The sequence below is a fragment of the Talpa europaea genome, assembly GCF_964194135.1.
Source record: "Talpa europaea genome assembly, chromosome: 16".
In the NCBI taxonomy this organism is placed as follows: Eukaryota; Metazoa; Chordata; class Mammalia; order Eulipotyphla; family Talpidae; genus Talpa; species Talpa europaea.
Window position 1 is genome coordinate 37,764,034 of NC_140084.1, and position 20,781 is coordinate 37,784,814.

Consider the following 20,781-nt stretch of genomic DNA (forward strand, 5'->3'; position numbering starts at 1 on the left):
ATGGAAAGCTCAGAAAGGCTAAAGGAACAGGACAATATCTCAGTTTCACCTATAGTCCGGTTGTCCATTTTGGCATGTGGTGGGGTCACATCTCATACAGTGGGGAAAGGAGTAAGGTTGGGACCTAATATCACAAAATAAGCAGAAATAATATTAAAACAGGCAAGTCTAATATTAAAAATTACCCTTGAAAATTCTTAATAAGCTCAACATGGAGATGCACGTATTAGGTAGGTGAAGCTGCTGTAACAAATAGACCCCAAAGATTCAGAGACTTAAGAAACCAAAGCTGTCTTAGATGTCACAGTGGTGTCACTAGGGGTGTTTCAAGTTGGTGGAGGGCTCTGCTCCATGCAGTCATTCAGGAACCCAGCCAGCAGAGACTCTGCTACTTTGGTGTAGCTTCCAAGATCCTGCTGTCACCACTAGAAAGGGAGATCTCCAGATCTAGTGAGTTGCAAGTAGCATGTTACTCACATTTCATTGCTGAGAGCTCACATGGCCACACCTGGGAAATGTGGCCCTTCCTGGGTGGTGAGTACTCCCAGCAGGTGAGAGTGATGTGGGCTCTTACCTCTACCACATCTGGGTGCTGCATCCCATCAGGACCCACCACAGGTTGTCTCCGGGCTGGCTTCCTCAGCTGAACCCGAGAGGAACAGTTGACTGGAGTTTTGATGCCTTAATATATGGGGAAAAATCTGTGTACATGAGTCCTACACTCAGCTCAGTGAGTCAATTACAGGAAGCTGGTTTTCACAGGTGTCTCCACTCCCCCAGGGTCCTCACCCACCCTGAGCAGAAGGGCAGGCAGCCCTTCATCCATTCTCTGTCTGTTTCTTTGTCTCTCTCTCTGAAAATTCATCAAATTTAATTCTTAAAGTTAAGGCATATAGCTGAAGGATTATATAATATATCTGCATTGTTTTTTCCTACCAACTATTTCCTAAGCCTAAAGAAGTAGTCCTGCCCTCTGTGATCTGTCCTGGATGTGTATTTCATGTGACCCCCAAAGTGGAACTAACAGCCCTGAACTGAGTCCCAACAGTTTCCCCCTCTATTTCAAGAGGAATCAGTCTATTCAGAGTAACTCATCTGAGTCAGAGGCAACTTGGTCCATTTTCTAGAAGCTGGGCCAGCGCACCAGGCATTATCCCCAGGCTGAATTTCCTCCAAGGACATATTAAAGTAGTTTTGCTGTTTCTGATGTCAGAGGGGCACTGGGGCAGGATTTTCTCCTTCAGGCCTCGTGGGTCCTTCCCTCTCAGTTGCTCAGCTTCAGTGGGTGTTTCCACAGTGGCCAGGACCGCGCGTCCTCCACAGCCAGCCAGAACAGCGCCATCATCAATGACCGTCTCCAGGAACTGGTGAAGCTTTTCAAGGAACGGACGGAGAAGGTGAAGGAGAAGCTCATCGATCCTGATGTCACTTCCGATGAGGAGACCCCCAAGCCCTGTGAGTCCAGAGCTGGGGAATGGCCACGTGCCCAGGGGTGGAGCGGGGCTCCTAAAATCTCCTGTCAAATCATGGCCCCTGGAAATGCTGGGGTGCACAAGAGAAGCACAGGGCCCCTCTCTGGACTGTGGGTCCATAGGCAAAGGGTTAGTTGAATAATCAGGAAAGGAGGTGAAAGTTCTGGCCAATGACCCAGCTGTACACGGCTCCCCTTCTGCAGGAAAGGTGCCCTCATTGACCTGCTCCCTTCCCACTGGCCGGCAGTGGGTCAGGATGTGTCCCCAACTCTTACACTCAGATGGAACTAGAGAGCTTATTTTTCAGAGGCTTCCACTGCAATATCCCTATGGGGCTACTGACAGTTTCTTGCTTTTGAGGTCCCAGGAGGATTTAAGAACCATGCTGTCTTATCAGGGAGGCCTTCTAGGTCTTTCCAGAAGACAGCTACACCTTATAACTCATGGTGACAACACTGGGCCTCGCAGAACCCGTCTTTACAGTCCTCAACCTGGAAACAGCCATACTGAGCCCATAAGGCTACTCTCCAGGGGCCAACAGTCATCGCTGTTGAGGCAAGAGAAGGCAGAGCCCATTCAGTATCTTGTTTTAGTGATGAAGGGGCTGAGATTCCTGCTCTGAGAAACCTAGGGCAGTGTTTCCCTGACTTTCAACCCTGGGGGGTTGAAGTCCCAGGTACAAACACCTCCAGCCCTCCAGAGGAAACCAAGGGAGCCCAATTATAGATAGAAGCAGGCATTCAATTCAAGCATCCATCTTGCCCAGAAATACCCTATTCTGGAAAACTCCTGAGACCAGAAGCTGCTAAGAGTTTGGGGAGGGTACCTGGGTCATTGTTTAAGAGGAACTGTGGGGTTTGACCCAGGAGAGCGCCCTGTTTTCTGCATACAGAGCTTGCAGCTGGTTGTGAGCCCGCCCCGGCCTGCAGCTATAAGCTCTCTCTCTGCACCCTCTACCTGAGCCTCAGGGCTGGGTGAGATGGTGACTGTCATCCTATAGCCCCATCCAAGAAGACCCCAGAGCCAGCCCCAGAGGTGAAGCCGGCCGAGGCACCAGCTGAGGAAGAGCATTACTGCGAAATGCTGTGCTGCAAGTTCAAGCGCCGTCCCTGGAAGAAGTACCAGTTTCCCCAGAGCATCGACCCACTAACCAGTGAGTCCTGGGTTGGCCCTGGGCATTGCCATCATGTGATATAAGAGGGCAGGTGGTGGGAGGGGAAACCAAGGACTCTTGACCCCAAACTGAACAAAATCCTTGAGTGAGGAACAGAGGATCACACCCATCTTACAGATAAGGAAACTGAGGCACAGAACAGTTAACTGGCCGAAGACACAACTCGTTAGTGGCAGACTCAGGGCTCCTGACACTTGGCCAGGTCTTCCCTGCTCTTGCTGTTTCCTTCCCAAAGCTGCTCCTCTGGGAAAGGCAGAAGTTCCTCCATTTTGAAGTGAATTTCTCTCATGTTCCTTTAAAGCCATGTTTTGTTTCTCAGGAATACCAACCCTTCATGTGTGCACAGCACTTCACAGTTTAGTTTCTTATCTCACCTTTTGGTGTGACTTGAGGAGGGCAGGACAGGTGCCAGAGAAGGATTTCCCAAGGTCACATAAGCAGTCATTTGGGAGGAAGCACTCCAACCCTGTGCCCAGTGGGTCTCTAAAAGTGACCTGTGGGCGCGCAGACCTCTCCTGCTGCCCGCTGCTCCCCTCAGCAGTCTACTTCGGTCCTTCTGCCTGTTCTGCCCCCAGCTATGGCTCTGGTGAATTCTCTCACCCTCCTGCGCTTCTGACTGTATCCAGTGCTTGTATAAATAAATAAATACATCTTTTTAAAAAATTAAAAAATAAAATAAAAGTGACCTGTGGTATCCATCCATCCATCCATCCATCCATCCATCCATCCATCCATCTGTTCATGCATCCATCCATTCATCTCCGTCCATCCATCCATATGTCCATCCATCCATCCGTCCATCTATCCATTCACCTGTTTGTTCATCCATCCATCCATCTGACCATCTGTCCATCCATCTGCTCATCCATCCATACACCCATCCATCCGTCCATCTTCACCTGTCTGTCTATCCATCCATCCATCTGTCCAACCATCTGTCCATCTCCTATGAATGCTTTACTAAGACTAGAAATATATATTTTGGGAGAATAATTTCAACAAGAATGGAAGCAGGTGTTTTCTAATAGCCATCTATTATCTTACATGCTCCCTTATCCCTTCCTCAGAATGCTATGATTTATTAGGGCCAATCAGTCATTTATTTCTAAATCAAAGCTAGTTTTACCTTTGCCTCTAAGTTACAGAAGAGCCACATGTGTTGCTTATGGGAAAGTGTGAACAAATGAGAAGAGGGAAGCCCCAATCTAACCCTACCGGGAGGAGCCCTGCTCTGCTTGACATTCTAGCATGTTCCTGCCTTCTCCCTGCTCCCAGACCTGATGTACATCCTGTGGCTGTTCTTCGTGGTGCTGGCCTGGAACTGGAATATCTGGCTGATTCCAGTGCGCTGGTCCTTCCCGTACCAGACATCTGACAACATTCACCTCTGGCTGTTGATGGATTACCTGTGCGACCTCATCTACCTCCTGGACATCACCGTGTTCCAGCTGCGCCTGCAGTTTGTCAGAGGGGGGGATATCATTGTGAGTCACCCGCAGGTTGGGGGGTCTGGGGGTGCCTGGGAGTAGGCCCTGCTGCCAGAACCTTCAGGAGGTGGTAGTAGACAAGAAGATAGATGTACAGGCAAATCTCAGCACATGTGCCCTCAACAACCCCGTTGCTTATTTCACGCGCCTTTGATACATTCAATTATCACCTATCAGTCTTGGGTGAAGTGGCGCTAGGGCACCTGATGGCGTCAGAGGTGGAGAAGTGGCTTCCACCGTGTGCGTGGGCCTGTTTCAGATCCCAGCCCCACCACAGCGAGCTGTACCCCTTCTCCGAGCCTCAGTTTCCTCACCTGTAAAGTGGGGCTAGTAATCGCCCCCGCCTTGTAGCAGACGGGCGCAGTGTCCAGCACAGTCACTGTTGGCGTCCCAGTTCTGACTGGCAGCGCCTACTCCGCTGTGGCAGACAAGCGGAGGATGTGCCTCTAAAACAGTTTCGAGGAAAATGAATTTCCTGGGCAACCTCTTCCCTGGTGAATCCAGGCGGCTGTCAGTTCCTCAGCAAATAAGGTGCAAGTGAGACCATACTAAGAGAAAACCAGCATCCTCGCTTTCCATCTACCTGGTGACCCTGGGCCTGGGGAGACCAGCCTCCTCACTTGTGGCCCCTAAGGCTTTCCCTGACATGCACCTTGTGCACTCAGGGCCTTCCCGTCATGCAGGTGGGGTGCCCGGGGCCTCCACCATAGCCCTGTGGGTCGGGATGAGCTTGCAGGCCACCCTGTACTCATGGCTCGTTCTCTTGCAGACGGACAAAAAAGAGATGCGCCAGAACTACATGAAATCTCGCCGCTTTAAGGTGGGTGCAGGGGTGCTCGCTGCCACCGGGTCTTGGAAGGGTCTCCAGGGTCTGGCTGCTTCAGGGCAGGGTAACTGGGTCCCCTCCAGGGCTGCCAGAGGCTGGGAGCCAAACTGTGGCTTGCTGGGGGGATGCCTCCTGCCCTCAGTTTTGGGCCTTCCCTGGGCATTCCAAGCCCTCCTTTGCACCCCACATCCCTGGGCTTACCTGGGTCACGCACTGGGGTGTCCCCTGGGATTTCAGATGGATGTGCTCTGCCTCCTGCCCTTGGACTTTCTCTACTTGAAAATGGGCGTGAATCCTCTCCTCCGCTTGCCCCGCTGTTTGAAGGTAAGATGGGCATCTTCCCCGGGCCCGCGCCAACGCTGTGTTCCAGCAGGTGTCCCTGCACCTGTAGATCAGCCCTGAGCCTGAGCGGTGCACCTGGGAGGTGCTGGGTGGGGTGGCCCAAGGGAAGCTCAGGACAACTCTTCATGTTTCTCTGGTGCTTCACACAGGCTTGCCCTTACATTGCTCCCGGTGGGTGTGTATTCCCACTATTTTACACACGAGAAGCTGAGGCACAGAGAGGTTAAGTAACTTGCCTGACGTTACACAGGTAGGAAGGAGTGGAGTCTGGATTTGAACCCTGACCATCTATCTCCTCTGTCTATGCTTTCAGTTACTACAGGGACTCCCAACAGCGGGATTGCTGATTCTTGATGGTCTCCTTCCAAAGTTGGGGAAACTGAGGCTTGGAAAGCAAGGGCAACTTGACTTGCCCAAGTCACAGGATCCCAGGAAGTGGCAGGGTGGATTTGAATGTGTAGCTAGCAACCTGTTTCCTTATGGCTGTTGTTCAGTGTCATTACACTTTCTGCTGCCTCTGGGGATGCTGGTGTCCCTGCCAGGGTGACTCAGTGTGGCACAGAGACCCGCAACTGTCCATTAGAGAGACCAGGCTGAATAGCCAGTACTCAGGAGTCCCCAACTGGGGTTTTTTTTTTTTTAGATTTATTTTTTATTTATACAAGAGCTGGGGTACAGGCCAGATGCACGGGAGGGTGGGAGGATTCACCAGAGACAGAGCAGGGAACAGAACAGGGAGACTGACCAAATACACTGCTGAGGGGAGCAGCGGGCAAGACAGGAGAGGTCTGGCTCACCATGTGGGTTGCTCTGAGGCCGGCAGGGATCGAACTGGCACTGCAGAGGCTGCGGACAGCTTCACAGGGCTGTGCTTAACCACCTGAGTTTTTTGTCAACTAATTAAATTCATCTTTCTTCTCATTGATGCTTATGGTGCTTCCTTAAAATGGTAATGAGGGGATTTACAAAAGAGGCAAGTGCATTGACCTTTAATAACCCGGAGAGATTGGGCAGAGCAAAAATAGGAAGGATGCAAGTACCTATCGAAAAGAAAGCTCCTCTTGCTGGGCTCTGGCATAGACGCTGCTGCTGAGCTTCTTGGCTGCCGAGAGGAAGAGGGAAACTGGAAGGAAGAGGCAGCCTTCTCTGACCTGTGCTGGCCTCCTGGGAGCTGCAGAGGTCACTTCCTCTCTTGGGAAGGGGGAGATGGGGTGCAGGGAGATCCTCGCTGTGGTGAGTGTGCATTTCTCAGGCGCCTACATTTAGAACCATTGAAGATGTGGTTCTTCCAGACTCACATGAGGGGCCCAAGTCCAAGGTCCTTCTGCAGTCAGTGCAAACTCTGGATGGAAATTAGGACCAATACAGAGATGATGCTTATGGCATCGATGTTATTTCCAAACATCGAAAAGCCTGTGTGTAGAGGTCTAGAGGGGGTGTAGCGTGATGCAAAGAGCTTGCCCTTTGGGGTCAGATGTGGTTCAAATACTGACACTTACCAGCAGGGTGCTTTGAGGCAAGTTATTGGACTCCCTGTGCCAATTCAGTGCCTGTGTAAATATGTGATACAGAGATGCCTGGGAAGCAGGGCCATTAGAGGCCCTGGCCAAGAGGAGCGGTTGTTACTACACTTTTATCATCACGAATGAGCCATAGGACAGCATGAGTGGGGGGTGTCAGGGATGCTGTTTCTTTGTAGAATTATTTTCATTATACAAAAACATCAAAAACAGGGCCTCCCCTGGTGGCGCAGGTGGTTGAGTGCCACGCTGTGAAGCTGTCCGCGGTCTCTGCAGCGCCGGTTCCATCCCGGCCAGCAGGTGAGGGTCCCACATGGCGCAGCAGACCTCTCCTGTCACGCCTGCTGCTCCCCTCAGCAGTGTATTTCATCAGCTTGCCTGTTCTGTTCCCCGCTCTGTCCCTGGTGAGTCCTCTCACCCTCCCACAAATCTGGCCTGTACCCCATTTTTTTTTAAAGATTTATTTATACAAGCACTGGGTACAGTCAGAAACGTGGGAGGGTGAGAAGATTCACCAGAGCCAGAGCGGGGAGCAGAACAGGCAGACTGATGAAATACACTGCAGAGGCTGCGGGCAGCTTTGCAGCCCAGCACTCAACTGCTGCGCCACCAGGGGAGAGAGACCCTGTACCCCATTCTTATATAAATAAATAAATCTTTTAAAAAACAACAACCAAAAAAACCATCAAAAACAGGGTCCTTAGCTGGGGGTGCTTGGACCCCTAAAAGTTTCGTGATAAGATTCAGGGCCAGTGCCCCCTGACATTGCACCAACTATGAGAGTGTGATTAGCAGATGAACTTTCTGTGGGAAGATGAGCTGTGATTTTCAGCAGATTCGTGATGGAGCCCCAAGGGGTAAGGACTTCTGATTGTCAACATTGGCTCTCCAGGACCCTCCCTCCAGGGGCTGCAGAAAGCATCCTCAGGCCTGGTAGCGTGGTGTGGGGACCGGGTTGGGGTGCTATGCACAGCCACCCCACAGGGCAGGGGTGACCCTGATACCTTGTCCTTCTTCCCAGTACCTGGCCTTCTTTGAATTTAACAACCGCCTGGAAGCCATTCTCAGCAAAGCCTACGTTTACAGGTGAGACTCTTCCATCCCTGCATACACACGTGTGCACACCACTGGCATGCACATGGGCACACACGTATGTGCACTCACATCGAGGATGGAGCCTCGTTGCAGCGAGAATGGAGCCAGACATTCTCTACCCCCATCGCTTCCTCTCGCAAGCCCCCCTGGCCGGGCAGGCCCTGCTGCCACCGGAAGCAGGGCCTCTTCCTGGTTCTTCTCCAAGGGATGTTTGTTTTTTAGAGAACCAGGACTATCCCATTTCCCCCAATTGTGAGGAGGACAGACATAGGTTGACACGCCCGGCTCACCCACATTTCCAGGGAGCTGGTCTCATTTTGGTCTCCCTTAAGGGAATGGACGCCCGTCACCCAGCTCAAACATTGGGTGACAGTTGCAAGGACACAGTAGGCCATCAGGGGCACCCAAGGATGGGGTGCCAGACCCGTCAGGTCACGCTCAGGGACAAGCTCTGCTCCACATTTCATGGCGCTGCCCTTCTCCACACACCGTCTGTCCCTCTCCTCGGCACCTGTCTTCACTGGAGCCCCAAATTGTCTGTGGGGAGCTCTGTGCCAACTCCAGTCCCCCTTGCAACAACTGTGCTCCTGCACTGCCACTCCTAATTGGCACCTCTCAAGAGAGCATGAAGTTCACCCACCCCAGCCACGGAGTGCTCCCAGGGCCAGCACCCATCCCGCCTGGCAGCTGGGAGGGAGGATGCTTCAAGGGGGCAATCTCAACGTGGGCATGGAGGGAGGGCAAGGCTGGCTTATTCCCTGCAGTCCCGGCCCCTGGGGAGGGAGACCGGCACCACCCTTTTGGCTGCTGCGTTCATGCTTTTCGTCTTCTGCAGAGTGATCAGGACCACCGCCTACCTGCTCTACAGTTTACATGTCAACTCCTGTCTGTATTACTGGGCATCGGACTACCAGGGCATCGGCTCCACGCACTGGGTTTACAACGGTGTGGGAAATAGGTGAGCTGGTCACCCTCCTGGGGCCAAATTCAGGGCACACAGACTTCAGCACCATGTTGCTGAAGCCACCTTGCTCCCAAGGAATCACTGACACGATGAGGCCCAAGTCCTCATGTCTTCACTAAGCTAATGCTGCCAGAGCACCAGCCACGTTCCAGGCAGCTGGGACCCGGACATGAACGAGCCCTGCTACAAAGATCCGCTTAGCAGGCCCAAACCTAGTAGAGTTGGCAAATTCACCGCATGTGAAAAACAGAACTTCAGGGATGTCCCTTGCCATGGCGAGTGCGCCAATCAGGAGAGGCTGGAGGGAGAAAGTCCAGCATTTTTCCTGTCTTTTTTCTGTGGGTGGTCCCGTTGCATCCACACCCCAGCATCTGGAGAGCCCCCAGCTCCGTCCTGCCAACGGCTGCCTCACCCGCCCTCTGGTGGCCAGAACCGGCATGACGGGCCCTCCTTAGATGTCCTCACCCAGGTGGTCATGCTGTGCAGGGAGAGCCAGATCTTTGCTCCAGACCTGGAAGCTAGTCAGAGGCAGAGACCCCCATCCCAGCTCCCCGATGACCTCCCTGTCCCCCTCCCCGTGCCCACTGCACACTGGCTGTGCCTGTTCCCCCTACCCATTCAGCTTCTTGAGACACAGGCCAGTCTGTTCTTTGTGTCCTGCAGACGTGCGGCTGCCCAGTGACAGCGAGCTGCTGGTCGCTGACATTTACCAAGAGCCCACCATGTGCCAGGCCCTCTCTAGCCTCCCTTTTGTGGTCATGATCACCCTGCCAAGGAGGTTCTATTGCCAGGCCCATTTCAGGAGAAGGAAGCTGAGGCTTGGCAAGATGGAGCAATTTGTCCCGTCACTCTGCTAGAAAGCAGCAGAGCTGGGTTTGAGCCCAGCCAGCCTGGCTCCAGAGTCCACGTTCCAATGCCATGGGCTGGTTTGGGGTCATCCTCAGAGCGGACAATTATTTCCCGACTAGCTGATGTTCTTGACTTTGAAGCTGAGCAAGGACCCTGGAAGATGGGTGTGTAGGGACCTGGGCCAACTCCAGATGGCTGCCGAGTGCCCTGATAAGAGGGCAGGAAGGTCCAGGACAGCTGACCAGGACTGGCCTGATTGGAGGCCTTGTGAGCCTCACCCCATGCTGGGAGGCACGGTCTGCAGGTATGGACAGGAGCTTGAGTGGCTCTGGCTGCTTCACGATGGCCAAGCTCAGGCTTTTCCTAAGCCTTTGACCACACACACAGGCCCCCTTCACCCACAGCTCCCTTCCTGATGGTTCGTGGGCCTCTGCCAAGGAACAGATGACACCCTGGCTTCCAGGAACTTGCCAGCTGGTGATCATGGGTGTTCCCTTGCCCTTTGGGGGCCTCAGCTTCACCATCTGGAAAGTGGGAAGACAGGGAAGGTGGGCCTTGAGCTGTCTTCCAACATCATCATAGCTCTTGTGCTCTGGGAACCAACATGATGGGGTAGCGAAGGAAAGACTGAAATATTGGAAGGATATTGTGGGAAATGTTAGGAGCACAGGCATCAGGAACTGCAAGAGTCAGGACCAAACCAGACAGCGTCTTCCAGGGTCTGCTCTTGCTGCAAATCTCAGAACATTCTTGGACCTAAAAGGTGGTTCTCCTTGTATTTTCCTTTGGGGCTCCACGCACATCTATCGGTCAGGCCACCCAGGGTCATGGGGGGGGGTCTGTGACGACCAAGGACACCTTCTCTTCTGTCCCTAGTTACGTTCGCTGCTTCTACTGGGCTGTGAAGACCCTCATCACCATTGGTGGGCTGCCTGACCCCGAGACTCTCTTTGAAATTGTCTTCCAGCTGCTGAACTATTTCACGGGCGTCTTTGCTTTCTCCGTGATGATCGGACAGGTAGCTGGGTCACTAGTGTAGCTCCCCACCCACCTGCCTGCAGGTCCTTCTCCTTCCCATTGCTGTCATCATCTGTGCTCTCTCCTGTGGGACCCAGCCCGGGAAAGAACCCTGGCCCAGGAGTCAGGCACCTGGAACTCTGGGCCCCGCTGGATAAATGGGGTGCTGGTCTCCAGGTCCTCTCCCTCTCTGAGGTTGCCCAGCTGAAATGTCAATCCCTTAGGGATATGTTGGATGGCTGAACAGAATAGTTTTCTGCAAAGGTTAAGGATTTGGGCTCTTCCCTTGGAGAGAAGTCCTGGGGGGTTTCTCACATGTAGGGGTGCATCTGCTATTCTGGTCAGTACATGAGGCCACCATCGTGCAGTGCATGGGGTTCATCTGTCTTCCAGCTTGAGGTCAAAGGGCCTCTGGCACGGAGGGGCTACATTACACCAGAATCAGCCCATTGCAGTGAGGCACCCCCTCCTCTGCAACCTGGGGGCTTGAGGCTGCAGAGGGTACCCCCACGCTGGGGCCAGAGCTGCCTCTGTTCACCAAACCTTTGTGTGCAGGCACATGTCTCCTCTTTCTCCCCATTTCCCTTACCACTCACGTTTATGCCCCTAGTCTGTACAAAGTTGCCCCCCAAATCCCCAAAGTGTGGTCATTGGCCCACTCTGGCCCAGCAGCCCCCTTAACTCCCCTGTCCCACCCCAGATGAGAGACGTAGTGGGGGCCGCCACTGCGGGACAGACCTACTACCGCAGCTGCATGGACAGCACCGTGAAGTACATGAACTTCTACAAGATCCCGAGGTCTGTGCAAAACCGGGTCAAGACCTGGTACGAGTACACCTGGCACTCCCAAGGCATGCTGGGTAAGATGGCGCCCCATGGCCCTGGGGTTTCCCCCCACCGACTCCCCCAAGCCTGCCATCCTGGGCTCGTCCCATCCTGTGTCCCTGAGTCCCAGGCTACTGGGGCCTCTCTGGCTGCAGCCCCAACATAGACGTGAGAGGGGTTCAGGGAGACCCCTGAGGTGCCCTACGTTGGGCAATCAGGAAACCCCTGAAGATCCACCCTGTCCCAGCTCACTGTACCCACCTTGAAATGCATCCCCGTCGGAGGTGGAAACACAGGAGGGGTCGAAATCAGGAGAGAAGGCATTCTCTCCCTCTCACCACCCTCTTTCTGCAGATGAATGGATGGGTAGACAGATATATATCTGGTAACCTTTATGTTATACTTTGCTTCTGAAGTTGTTTGGCCAGCTGGGGTGGGATACGGGGCCAGGTATTGGCAAGTCTGTGGACACTGAATGGCAGAATCTCCATTACCCTTCACTGCTAGTGCACATGACTCTACAGTTTACAGGCGTGTTCCCCCCAGTTGCCCCATTCCATTCTGGTGACAGCCTTGTGACACCTGCATTGCTGTTCCTTTTCAGAAGGGCACATGTGAAGGGCCAGAGAGGGCCCTGACTTGCCTTATGTCACACAGCCTCAGTGCTTGGGCCCCTGAATAATGGTGGCACAGCGGGAGGGGCTCTGGGTTTGGGATCAGGTAGCACATTTCCTGTCTGCAGTTACCCACTTTCATTCCATGCCAGGCTCTCTGCTGGGCCCTGCAGACTCCACTGTGGCCAAGCCAATTCCATCCCTGCTCTCCTGGGGCAGACTGTGGAGTTGCATGGCCTGGATGGGGGTTTTGATTCTGTCCCCCAGGACTACAGAGCTGTGGATAAGTCACTGCTCTCAATGAGCCTCTCTTTCCTTGTCTGTAAAGTGGGGGTTAATGTAGCAGGCACCTCGTGGGCTGCTAGGAGGATTTAATAAAATAATATTTGTAAAACACTTTGTAGAAACAGTTGTTGCTAACATTCTATGGTGTGAATAGGGAAGACAGTTCATCCACAATTTCCATAAAGGGAGTGACAAGGACTGCAGCACAGGACGCTTGCATAATTGCTACTTGGTGGATCTTAAGGGTGGGCTTCCTGGAGGAGGTGACATTAGCACTGGGTTCTGAAGAATGAGTAGGAGTTAGCTGGGGGATGCACAGGGACGTCCCTGGCAGAAACATCAGCAAGGGTGAGAGAGGGTCCTCTCCTCACCTGGAGCCACAGGGAATAGAGCCAACCAGCCAGTGCAGACTCACCCTGCGCCTGGCTGTACCTCTGACCTCTGCCAGGGTCTTGTTTGCAGATGAGTCAGAGCTAATGGTGCAGCTTCCAGACAAGATGCGGTTGGACCTTGCCATCGACGTGAACTATGACATTGTCAGCAAAGTGGCCCTCTTCCAGGTAGTGCCATCCTGGCGACCCCACCCTCAGGGCCCTGGGCTACCCAGAGCCCACACCTTCCTCTAAATGGGGCTCCTTTCCCCACTCTGGGGCAGGGCTGTGACCGGCAGATGATCTTTGACATGCTGAAGAGGCTGCGCTCTGTCGTCTACCTGCCTAACGACTACGTGTGCAAGAAGGTGAGTGCGGAGCAGTTGCGATGTGGTCAGGGAGTCCCGGGCTCTGGGTGCTTGGCACGAGGGGGCTTTGTCCAGCTCTGTGCAATGAACTTGGATGTGCTTGCAGTTTTGCATTATATCTGCATTACATTTCCCTTAGGGGGACCATGGGGTCAGCACTAGGAACCCCATTTTACAGAAAAGGAAAGTTGGGAGCCTTAAAAGGTAGGAAAGCAGTGTAGGTAGAACTGCTTTCGGCCTGGCCCTCCCATCAGGTGGAAGAAGGGTTGGGGCCAGGCCAGGGGTTGTAGACTGGCCATGCTGGTTTCAGAACCATGTTTTGTGGGTTTTTTAAAATGCCTATTTTTAAAGAAAAGTTGAATTAGTTCTAAAAATTAGAAGATGTCGCATAACAATCCAGTTTCTGGCTGAAAACAGAAAATCTGCTAGCGCTGGGCCACACTGTCCCAAATAACAGGAGTCAACAGGAGTGGAGAAGGCACTGCCCCTGGAGGGACGTCATGATCTCTCCTGATGCCACAGACTCTGCCACTCCCCATTGGCCCACACAAGGCCCACTTCACTCCTTTATATCACCCCCCTGAGCCTGGAAAACATTTGGGTTTGAATCTTGGGGTTAGGTGGTGTCTGGGGCACTTTCTGTTCTCACTCGTTGGGATTCAAGGTCAGACTCATCAAGGTCACCTGGTGAGTGCTTGAGGGAGGGGGCGAAGAACTAGTTTTCATTCCTCTTACTAAAAAGCTGTTAATAAGACTAGATGTGTGTACTGGGATGAAAATAATTGTTCACGCAACCCCCGGAAGACTCTGGAATACCTATCCATGCTGTTTGAAGTTTCTGGAAGCAGAGGGCCGGGGAAAAGTTGCTGCAGGAGGCTGAAAATTCTCAAGCTGCAGCCTGAGAGTCCAAGAGATATTTGGGAACATTAGAGTGATCTGTCTGACATTGGAGTCACTGCAATCTTGGGCAGGTAGTTTGCCCTCTCTTATGGATAAAGTGGGGATATTGCGAGGGCCTCCCTCATGGGGTGGTTGTGAAAACTGAATAGGACATACATAGGAGTTTGGCACCTTACCTGGCATGGAGCAGGTGCTTCTGCTGTTGCAATCATCCTTGTGGGTAACATAAAATTCGCTCCAGACCAGGAAAAGTGAATCAGCTTGCAGGTAGTTGGAGTACTTGGTGAATGTGTGAATGGCGCCCTCTGCTGTCTGGTTTTGCTCAGTGACAGTCTCACAGAGACACCCCAGGCTATCCTGGGGCAATCCAAGGCTAGTTAGTGAGGTGAGGGGAAGCTCCATAGGTCTCACCCACTTTGACGCTGTGTTAACTTTGACACAGAAACAGGGAAATGAAACCTCCTTCCTTTTTTTTAATTTTAAAATTTTTTTAGAGCTTCTTTTTTATTTTTTTAAGATTTACTTATTCATGCATACAAGAACCGGGGTACAGGCCAGGTGCACGGGAGGGTGAGAGGATTCACCAGAGACAGAGCGTGGAACAGAACAGGCAGACTGATGAAATACACTGCTGAGGGGAGCAGCGGGTGAGACAGGAGAGGTCTGCCGCGCCATGTGGGATTCTCGCTGGCTGGCTGGGATTGAACCCGCTCTGCAGAGGCTGCGGACAGCTTTACAACGCTGTGCTCAACTGCCTGCGCCACCAGGGGAGCCCCCCCTTTATTTTAAAGAAGCACATGCATTTATGAGATGCCCAGACATTTGTCAAATGAATCACAAATGTAATCCTGACCTGTCTGTTCCCTTTATACGTGCCAGGTGTGACTGACAGGTAGCAGGTAAGGGCAGGGACCTCTAAGGCATGAGGATTGGAAGTACATAGCAGCCTGGGTATTTCTGATTGCAGTCCAAGCTGCAGTTCAATAACCATTCGTTCATTCATTATGATTTAATTTAGAGTTAGACCTGTGTATTAGTCTGCAAGGGCTGCTGTAACAATGGACCACCAACCAGAAAGCTTACACAACAGAAATTCATTGTTGCACAGTTCTGGAGGCTGGAAGTCCAAGATTAACATGTTGGCACTCCTGACTCCAGTATAACCTCCTACAATTTAACAAATGTTATTTATAATGATCCTATTTCCAAGTAAGGTCACATTCTGAGGAACTGGGGCTTAGGACTTGAGCATATGACTTTCAGGGGAACACATTCCCATTCATGGTGACCATGAGGTCTGGGACCAGACATTGGGCTTGAATCCTGGCTCTGTGTAGGCCTGGCTTTCTGACCTTGGGCAAAGTGTCCCTGCCTCAGTGGGCTGTTAGGATTAAGTAGGCTCGGCTACATAAGACACTTAGAACAGTGCCTGGTGCAAGGAATTGCTGTGTAAGCATGAACATTATTATTGCTTATTCCTATTTCAAATTTTTGCAAATACTTGCTGAGCCCCTGGTGTGCTGTGTGCTGGGCACAGGTGCCCATTTATTGTATGAGGCACTGGTCGGCACCCCACAGGGTATACAATTAAGATTTTGCAGATCACACCTGCACCTCACAACACATCTAGCTAATTCCTTTCCACAGACCTGTGGGTCATGCAGGCTGGGGGTGGTCACGGCCCTCCATTCACAGATGGGGAGACTGAGGCATAGGGAAGAAGTGTCTGACCCCACACCACATCCCGTGTAGACAGCAGGGCTGGATACCAGCCCAGGTTCCTTCTCACTGTACCACCCGCCTCTGCACCCTCTCCCGCTGCTTTTGTAGTCTTTGGCTATGACGAGGGCCCCCCTTCTCTGTTTCAGGGGGAGATAGGCCGTGAGATGTATATCATCCAGGCGGGGCAGGTGCGGGTCCTGGGTGGCCCGGATGGCAAGTCTGTGCTGGTGACGCTGAAAGCCGGATCTGTGTTTGGAGAAATAAGGTCAGAGGGGAACTGGGGTGAAATGGGGGGACTGGGCTGAGGTTGGGGGTGGGGGACCATCGATAGGACCCTGTCCTCATGGGATCTGAGAATGCTGCACAGGTGCCAGCTGACACGGCAGGGTGCACCCCCCTTGCCTGCATGTGACAAGGTAAAGTCAAGAATTTAGTGGGGTCAAAGCCGCAGCCCCTGAGGGTCTCACCTGCCCCTTTCTCTGCCCCAGTTTGCTGGCTATCGGTGGGGGCAACCGGCGCACGGCCAACGTGGTGGCCCACGGCTTTACCAACCTCTTCATTCTGGATAAGAAGGATCTGAATGAGATTTTGGTGCATTATCCTGAGTCTCAGAAGTTACTCCGAAAGAAGGCCAGGTACATTTTTTTTTTCCTTATTAAAAAAAAGTCCATTTAACTTTTTGTGTGCATTTTAGCAGGACTAGAACTTTCTCTTACATAACCTTTAGCGAGCTCAGTCATGCCTAGATCAAAATCAGAAAATTCAATATTGAAACCATACTATTTTGTCATCCCTTGTCCATATTCAGATTTTGCTAATTGCCCCCAGGGGCTTGTCTAATTCTCCTTTTCCATCCCTGCATCCAGCTGAGGGCCTTCGGGCTACACTAAGTCCCCAGGGAGCTGCAGTCTCCTTCTAGGCAGATAGTTCTCCAGCCTCTTTCTTTAATGGTTTCAGCTTCTTTAAAGGGGACAGGCTAGTTATTTTGAAGAATGCCCCTCTACTTAAGTTTATTTGGTGTTTTCTCATGATTACCTTCTGCTTCTGCATTTGGGGCAGGAAACACTCAGAAGTGTTGTCTCCTTTTCGGTGCTGTGTACTGAGAGGCCTAGGACACTGTTTTTTCCTAGGACTGACAATTTTTACCTTGATCACTTGGTTAAATTTTCTGTACTCTCGGGTTACTATTTTTCTTCTCACAATGAATCAGTAATTAATGGGATGTCATTTAAGATGCCATAGAGATCCTGTTCCCATTCTGTTCCCTCTGCTTGCAGAATCTACGGAAGGTTTTTGCAAAATCAGGGATCACCATGATGGCTGTAGAATGATAATTTTTTTCACCCCATCAAGCATTCTGCATTGGTGTGGGGGGGGGGTGAGAGGTTTCACCAGAGGGGGAAACAGAACAGGCAGACTGACTGAAGTACACTCATGAGAGGAGCAGCGGGCGAGACAGGAGATGTCTGCTGCGCCATGTGGGTTGCTCCCTGGCCGGCTGGGGCATCGAATGTGTGCTGCAGAGGCTGCGGACAGCTTCATAGGTTGTATCTTAACCCCTTGCACCACCAGGGAGGCCCCCTTTTGCATTTCTTAGCTAGCCTTCTACTCTTGGCAAGAATTTTTTCATTTTTCTACTTGTATCAGTATGGAGTTACCTTATGAACACCCTATTAAATCATTATTTTGATTATATTACAATCCTATTGTATTACAGTATCTTATCCCAATCATTATTTTGATGTTCAAAGGCTCCAGATATGGCCAGTGGGCACCCCCTGAGTCTGGCTCTTGTGACCCTTTGCTAATATCTCCACCTGTCCAGGCACTGCTTTGCTTATAGCACAGCTTGGGCTTGACACCAGCCTCATCCCTGCTTTTCCTGCCTCACCCTTGGAAATGGCCATTTCTCCAAGGATGATTGATTCCTTTTAGAGGAGAATGGTTTTAAAAACCAATATCTGAATACTAAGTGTGCTTATTACTATGGGGTGTTACTAGGCTCCAACAGAGACAGAGCTGGGAAATGTACCCAAGTATATACCCACACATGTAGACACATATGCTGAAATGTATAGTCACATCTGTTTTCTGGATCTATCAATCAAATCTATCTATCTATCTATCTATCTATCTATCTATCTATCTATCTATCTATCTATCTTTCTATTGAGCTGTCTGTCTGTCTGTCTATCTAATCTACCCATGCATCCATCCACCCATCTATCAACTGTCTATCATGTCTCTATTTTAATATAACACCATCTACTCTCCCTTTCTACATTTGTATGTTTCTTCTCCATGGTTGTTTTCATCCTCATAACAAGTATTCATTTGATCAGTCTTACCATATAAAGAAAGTTGTCTTTTATTTGACACAGATAATGTAAGTGTTGTGTTCAAACTTTTCTGGGTACGTTCTCTTTTTCTTCCCTTTTATGGGTTATTTAATTCACTTGAAATACAATTAGGCTTGTGTGTTCTGGTTTGTGCTCCATTTTGGGTACCCCGATCTGTGTTGATTTTTGTATGTTTGTTTTGAAAATGTGGAACATTAACATGGTACCAAAAATCAAAATTCTACAAAATAGTATACACAGAGAAGTGTCCCGACTCCCCCACCTGTGCCCGCCCACCCCCTATGGTGCCCAACTCACCAGTGTCTGCTTTCTCTCTCCTGACTTTCCTTTGGCCCAAAATAGGCGGATCTGTGGATATTTCACTGCCCTTTCTGTCTTACACAAAAGATTGTGTACTGTAGATTTGCTCTTGCACTTTGCTTTTTCTCATGTGGCAACAAATCCTGGGAAACATCCTCTACCAGCTCAGCTTCCTATTCCTCATTTTCCTCATTTTGACAGCTGCAGAGAACATACCTACCCATGACCACCAGGGTATTCCAATATTTTACAGTTGCAGACAGCACTGCAATATATAACCTTGTGCATCTGTTTTGTAGTGTTGGGATGGGTGATTTTTTTTTTGGAAAAGCAGGTTTTTTGGTTTTGAAACTTTAAGATCAGATTTTTAAAAAAAAAATTTTTATCAAGAGAAGTGACTACTTTATTTTTTTAATATTTTATTTTATATAATTCTTACATCAGTTTTCATTTTTTTTTAAAAAAGATTATTTATTTACACAAGCACTGGGTACAGTCAGAAGCGTGGGAGGGTGAGAGAATTCACCAGAGCCAGAGCGGGGAGCAGAGCAGGCAGACTGACAAAGTGCACTGCTGAGGGGAGCAGCAGGCAGCAGGAGAGGTCTGCGCGCCATGCGGGACCCTCCTCCGGTGGCCGGGGAGCAGCTGGGGATCCAACCGGCACTGCAGAGGCTGCGGGCAGCTTCGCAACCCAGCGCTCAACCGCTGTGCCACCGGGGAGGCCATTCAGTTTTCATTTTTGCACAATGTATGCATTATCATTTTGGTTATATTCCCCATACAATTGCACCCCCCCTTATTTTGACCCTAGTCCTTCCTCTCCCCTTCCCCTCACCCCCTCCCCGTGGTTTGTCTCTGGTTTATAGTTGCTTGTTGATTTTTATTTTTGCTTTGTATTAATTAATCTTTTTCCTGGTCCCTTATTTAGGTTTTTCTAAATTCCTGCTATGAGTGAGACCATCCGGTATTTTTCTTTTTCTTTCTGGCTTATTTTGCTGAGCATGATCCCTTCCAGCTCCATCCATGTTGCTGCAAACTGCATGTGTTTATCTTTTTTGGTTGCTGAGTAATATTCCATTGTGTATATGTACCACATAAGATCAGATTTTAATTGAGTGATGAAGGCAGCATGGTATAGAAGAAAACCCAGATAGGCTTGGGAGACTGATAGGGCTCAAATCCCACCCATGTGTGACACTGGCTGTGTGACCGTAAAAAAGTTGCTTAACCGTTCTGGTCTGTTTTCTGTAAAATCATATATATTTCTTTCTTTTTTTTAAATTTATTTTTTTAAACATTTATTTATCTATTTATACAAGCACTGGGTACAGTCAGAAGTGCAGGAGGGTGAGAGAATTCACCAGAGTCAGAGCGGGGAGCAGAACAGGCAGACTGATGAAGCACACTGCTGAGGGGAGCAGAGGCCACGGCAGGAGAGGTCTGCATGCCATGTGGGACCCTTGCCGGGGGCCGGGGATCGAACCAGCGCTGCAGAGGCTGTGGGCAGTTTCGCAGCCCAGTGCTCAACCACTGCACCACCAGGGGAGGCCCAAATCATATATATTTCTATAAAATAGGACTAATAAGTCCTGGCTTTGTTTTTGAGAAGATTAAGCAAAATAATGTATGTGGATTTCTCCAGTAGGGTCCCTGGTATTTGGGAGTACTCAATATTAACAATAACAATAACAATAATAACAATAACAATAGCTCTTCTTTATCCATTAAATATACTCTAGAATTTTTCAATTGGATAGAGTCTTTTTAATCCACACATCTGTTCCCCCCTTGCCTTTCATCACATATTCTTAATTTTTGCTTTGTCCTATGAGGTGACACTATGAGTAAATGACACAGAGTGGTGATGACAAAGGGAACAAACTCACCAACATCCACACATGTAGCACAATAATTTATTGAGTCATAATTCCAGGCTGTGGGGACTCAGCAGGAAGCAAACAAAGCTTACATTCTAGTGGAGTAACAATGATTATATAATGTATCCACTGGGGATGAGGGCTGAGAAAACAGTAAAACCATGTTAGGAGACAGAGTCCAGGAGGGAGTGATTTGAGTCAAGTCAGTCGCAGGAAATGAGAGTGAGCTGGGGGACTGCAGGGAAAAGCATTCCAGGCAGAGGAAACAGCATGTGCAAAGGCCACAAGGAGGAACAGGCATAGTGTGTGTGCAGACAAGCATGGATGAGATTTGTAGAGCTTTGTGGATGAAGCCTCACAGTGGCTTTGGCTTTTACGCTTAATGATAGGGAAGATAGGCAGAATTTTACACA

The 20,781-nt window shown here is 50.4% G+C and overlaps 1 protein-coding gene across 1 annotated transcript in view; it reads left to right on the top strand.

Moving 5' to 3' along the window:
* Positions 1-20,781, top strand: part of CNGB1 (cyclic nucleotide gated channel subunit beta 1) — a gene marked incomplete at its 5' end in the record, with an annotated part of 57,998 nt that overhangs the window by 30,459 nt on the left and 6,758 nt on the right. Inside the window, 13 exons of the mRNA XM_084256865.1 lie at positions 1,298-1,455; positions 2,473-2,625; positions 3,922-4,130; positions 4,903-4,953; positions 5,197-5,283; positions 7,843-7,907; positions 8,752-8,874; positions 10,606-10,747; positions 11,447-11,606; positions 12,933-13,030; positions 13,126-13,209; positions 15,978-16,096; positions 16,320-16,466. Coding sequence (XP_084112991.1) covers positions 1,298-1,455; positions 2,473-2,625; positions 3,922-4,130; positions 4,903-4,953; positions 5,197-5,283; positions 7,843-7,907; positions 8,752-8,874; positions 10,606-10,747; positions 11,447-11,606; positions 12,933-13,030; positions 13,126-13,209; positions 15,978-16,096; positions 16,320-16,466 — 1,596 coding nt within the window. The remainder of the gene's footprint in view (positions 1-1,297; positions 1,456-2,472; positions 2,626-3,921; positions 4,131-4,902; positions 4,954-5,196; positions 5,284-7,842; positions 7,908-8,751; positions 8,875-10,605; positions 10,748-11,446; positions 11,607-12,932; positions 13,031-13,125; positions 13,210-15,977; positions 16,097-16,319; positions 16,467-20,781) is intronic.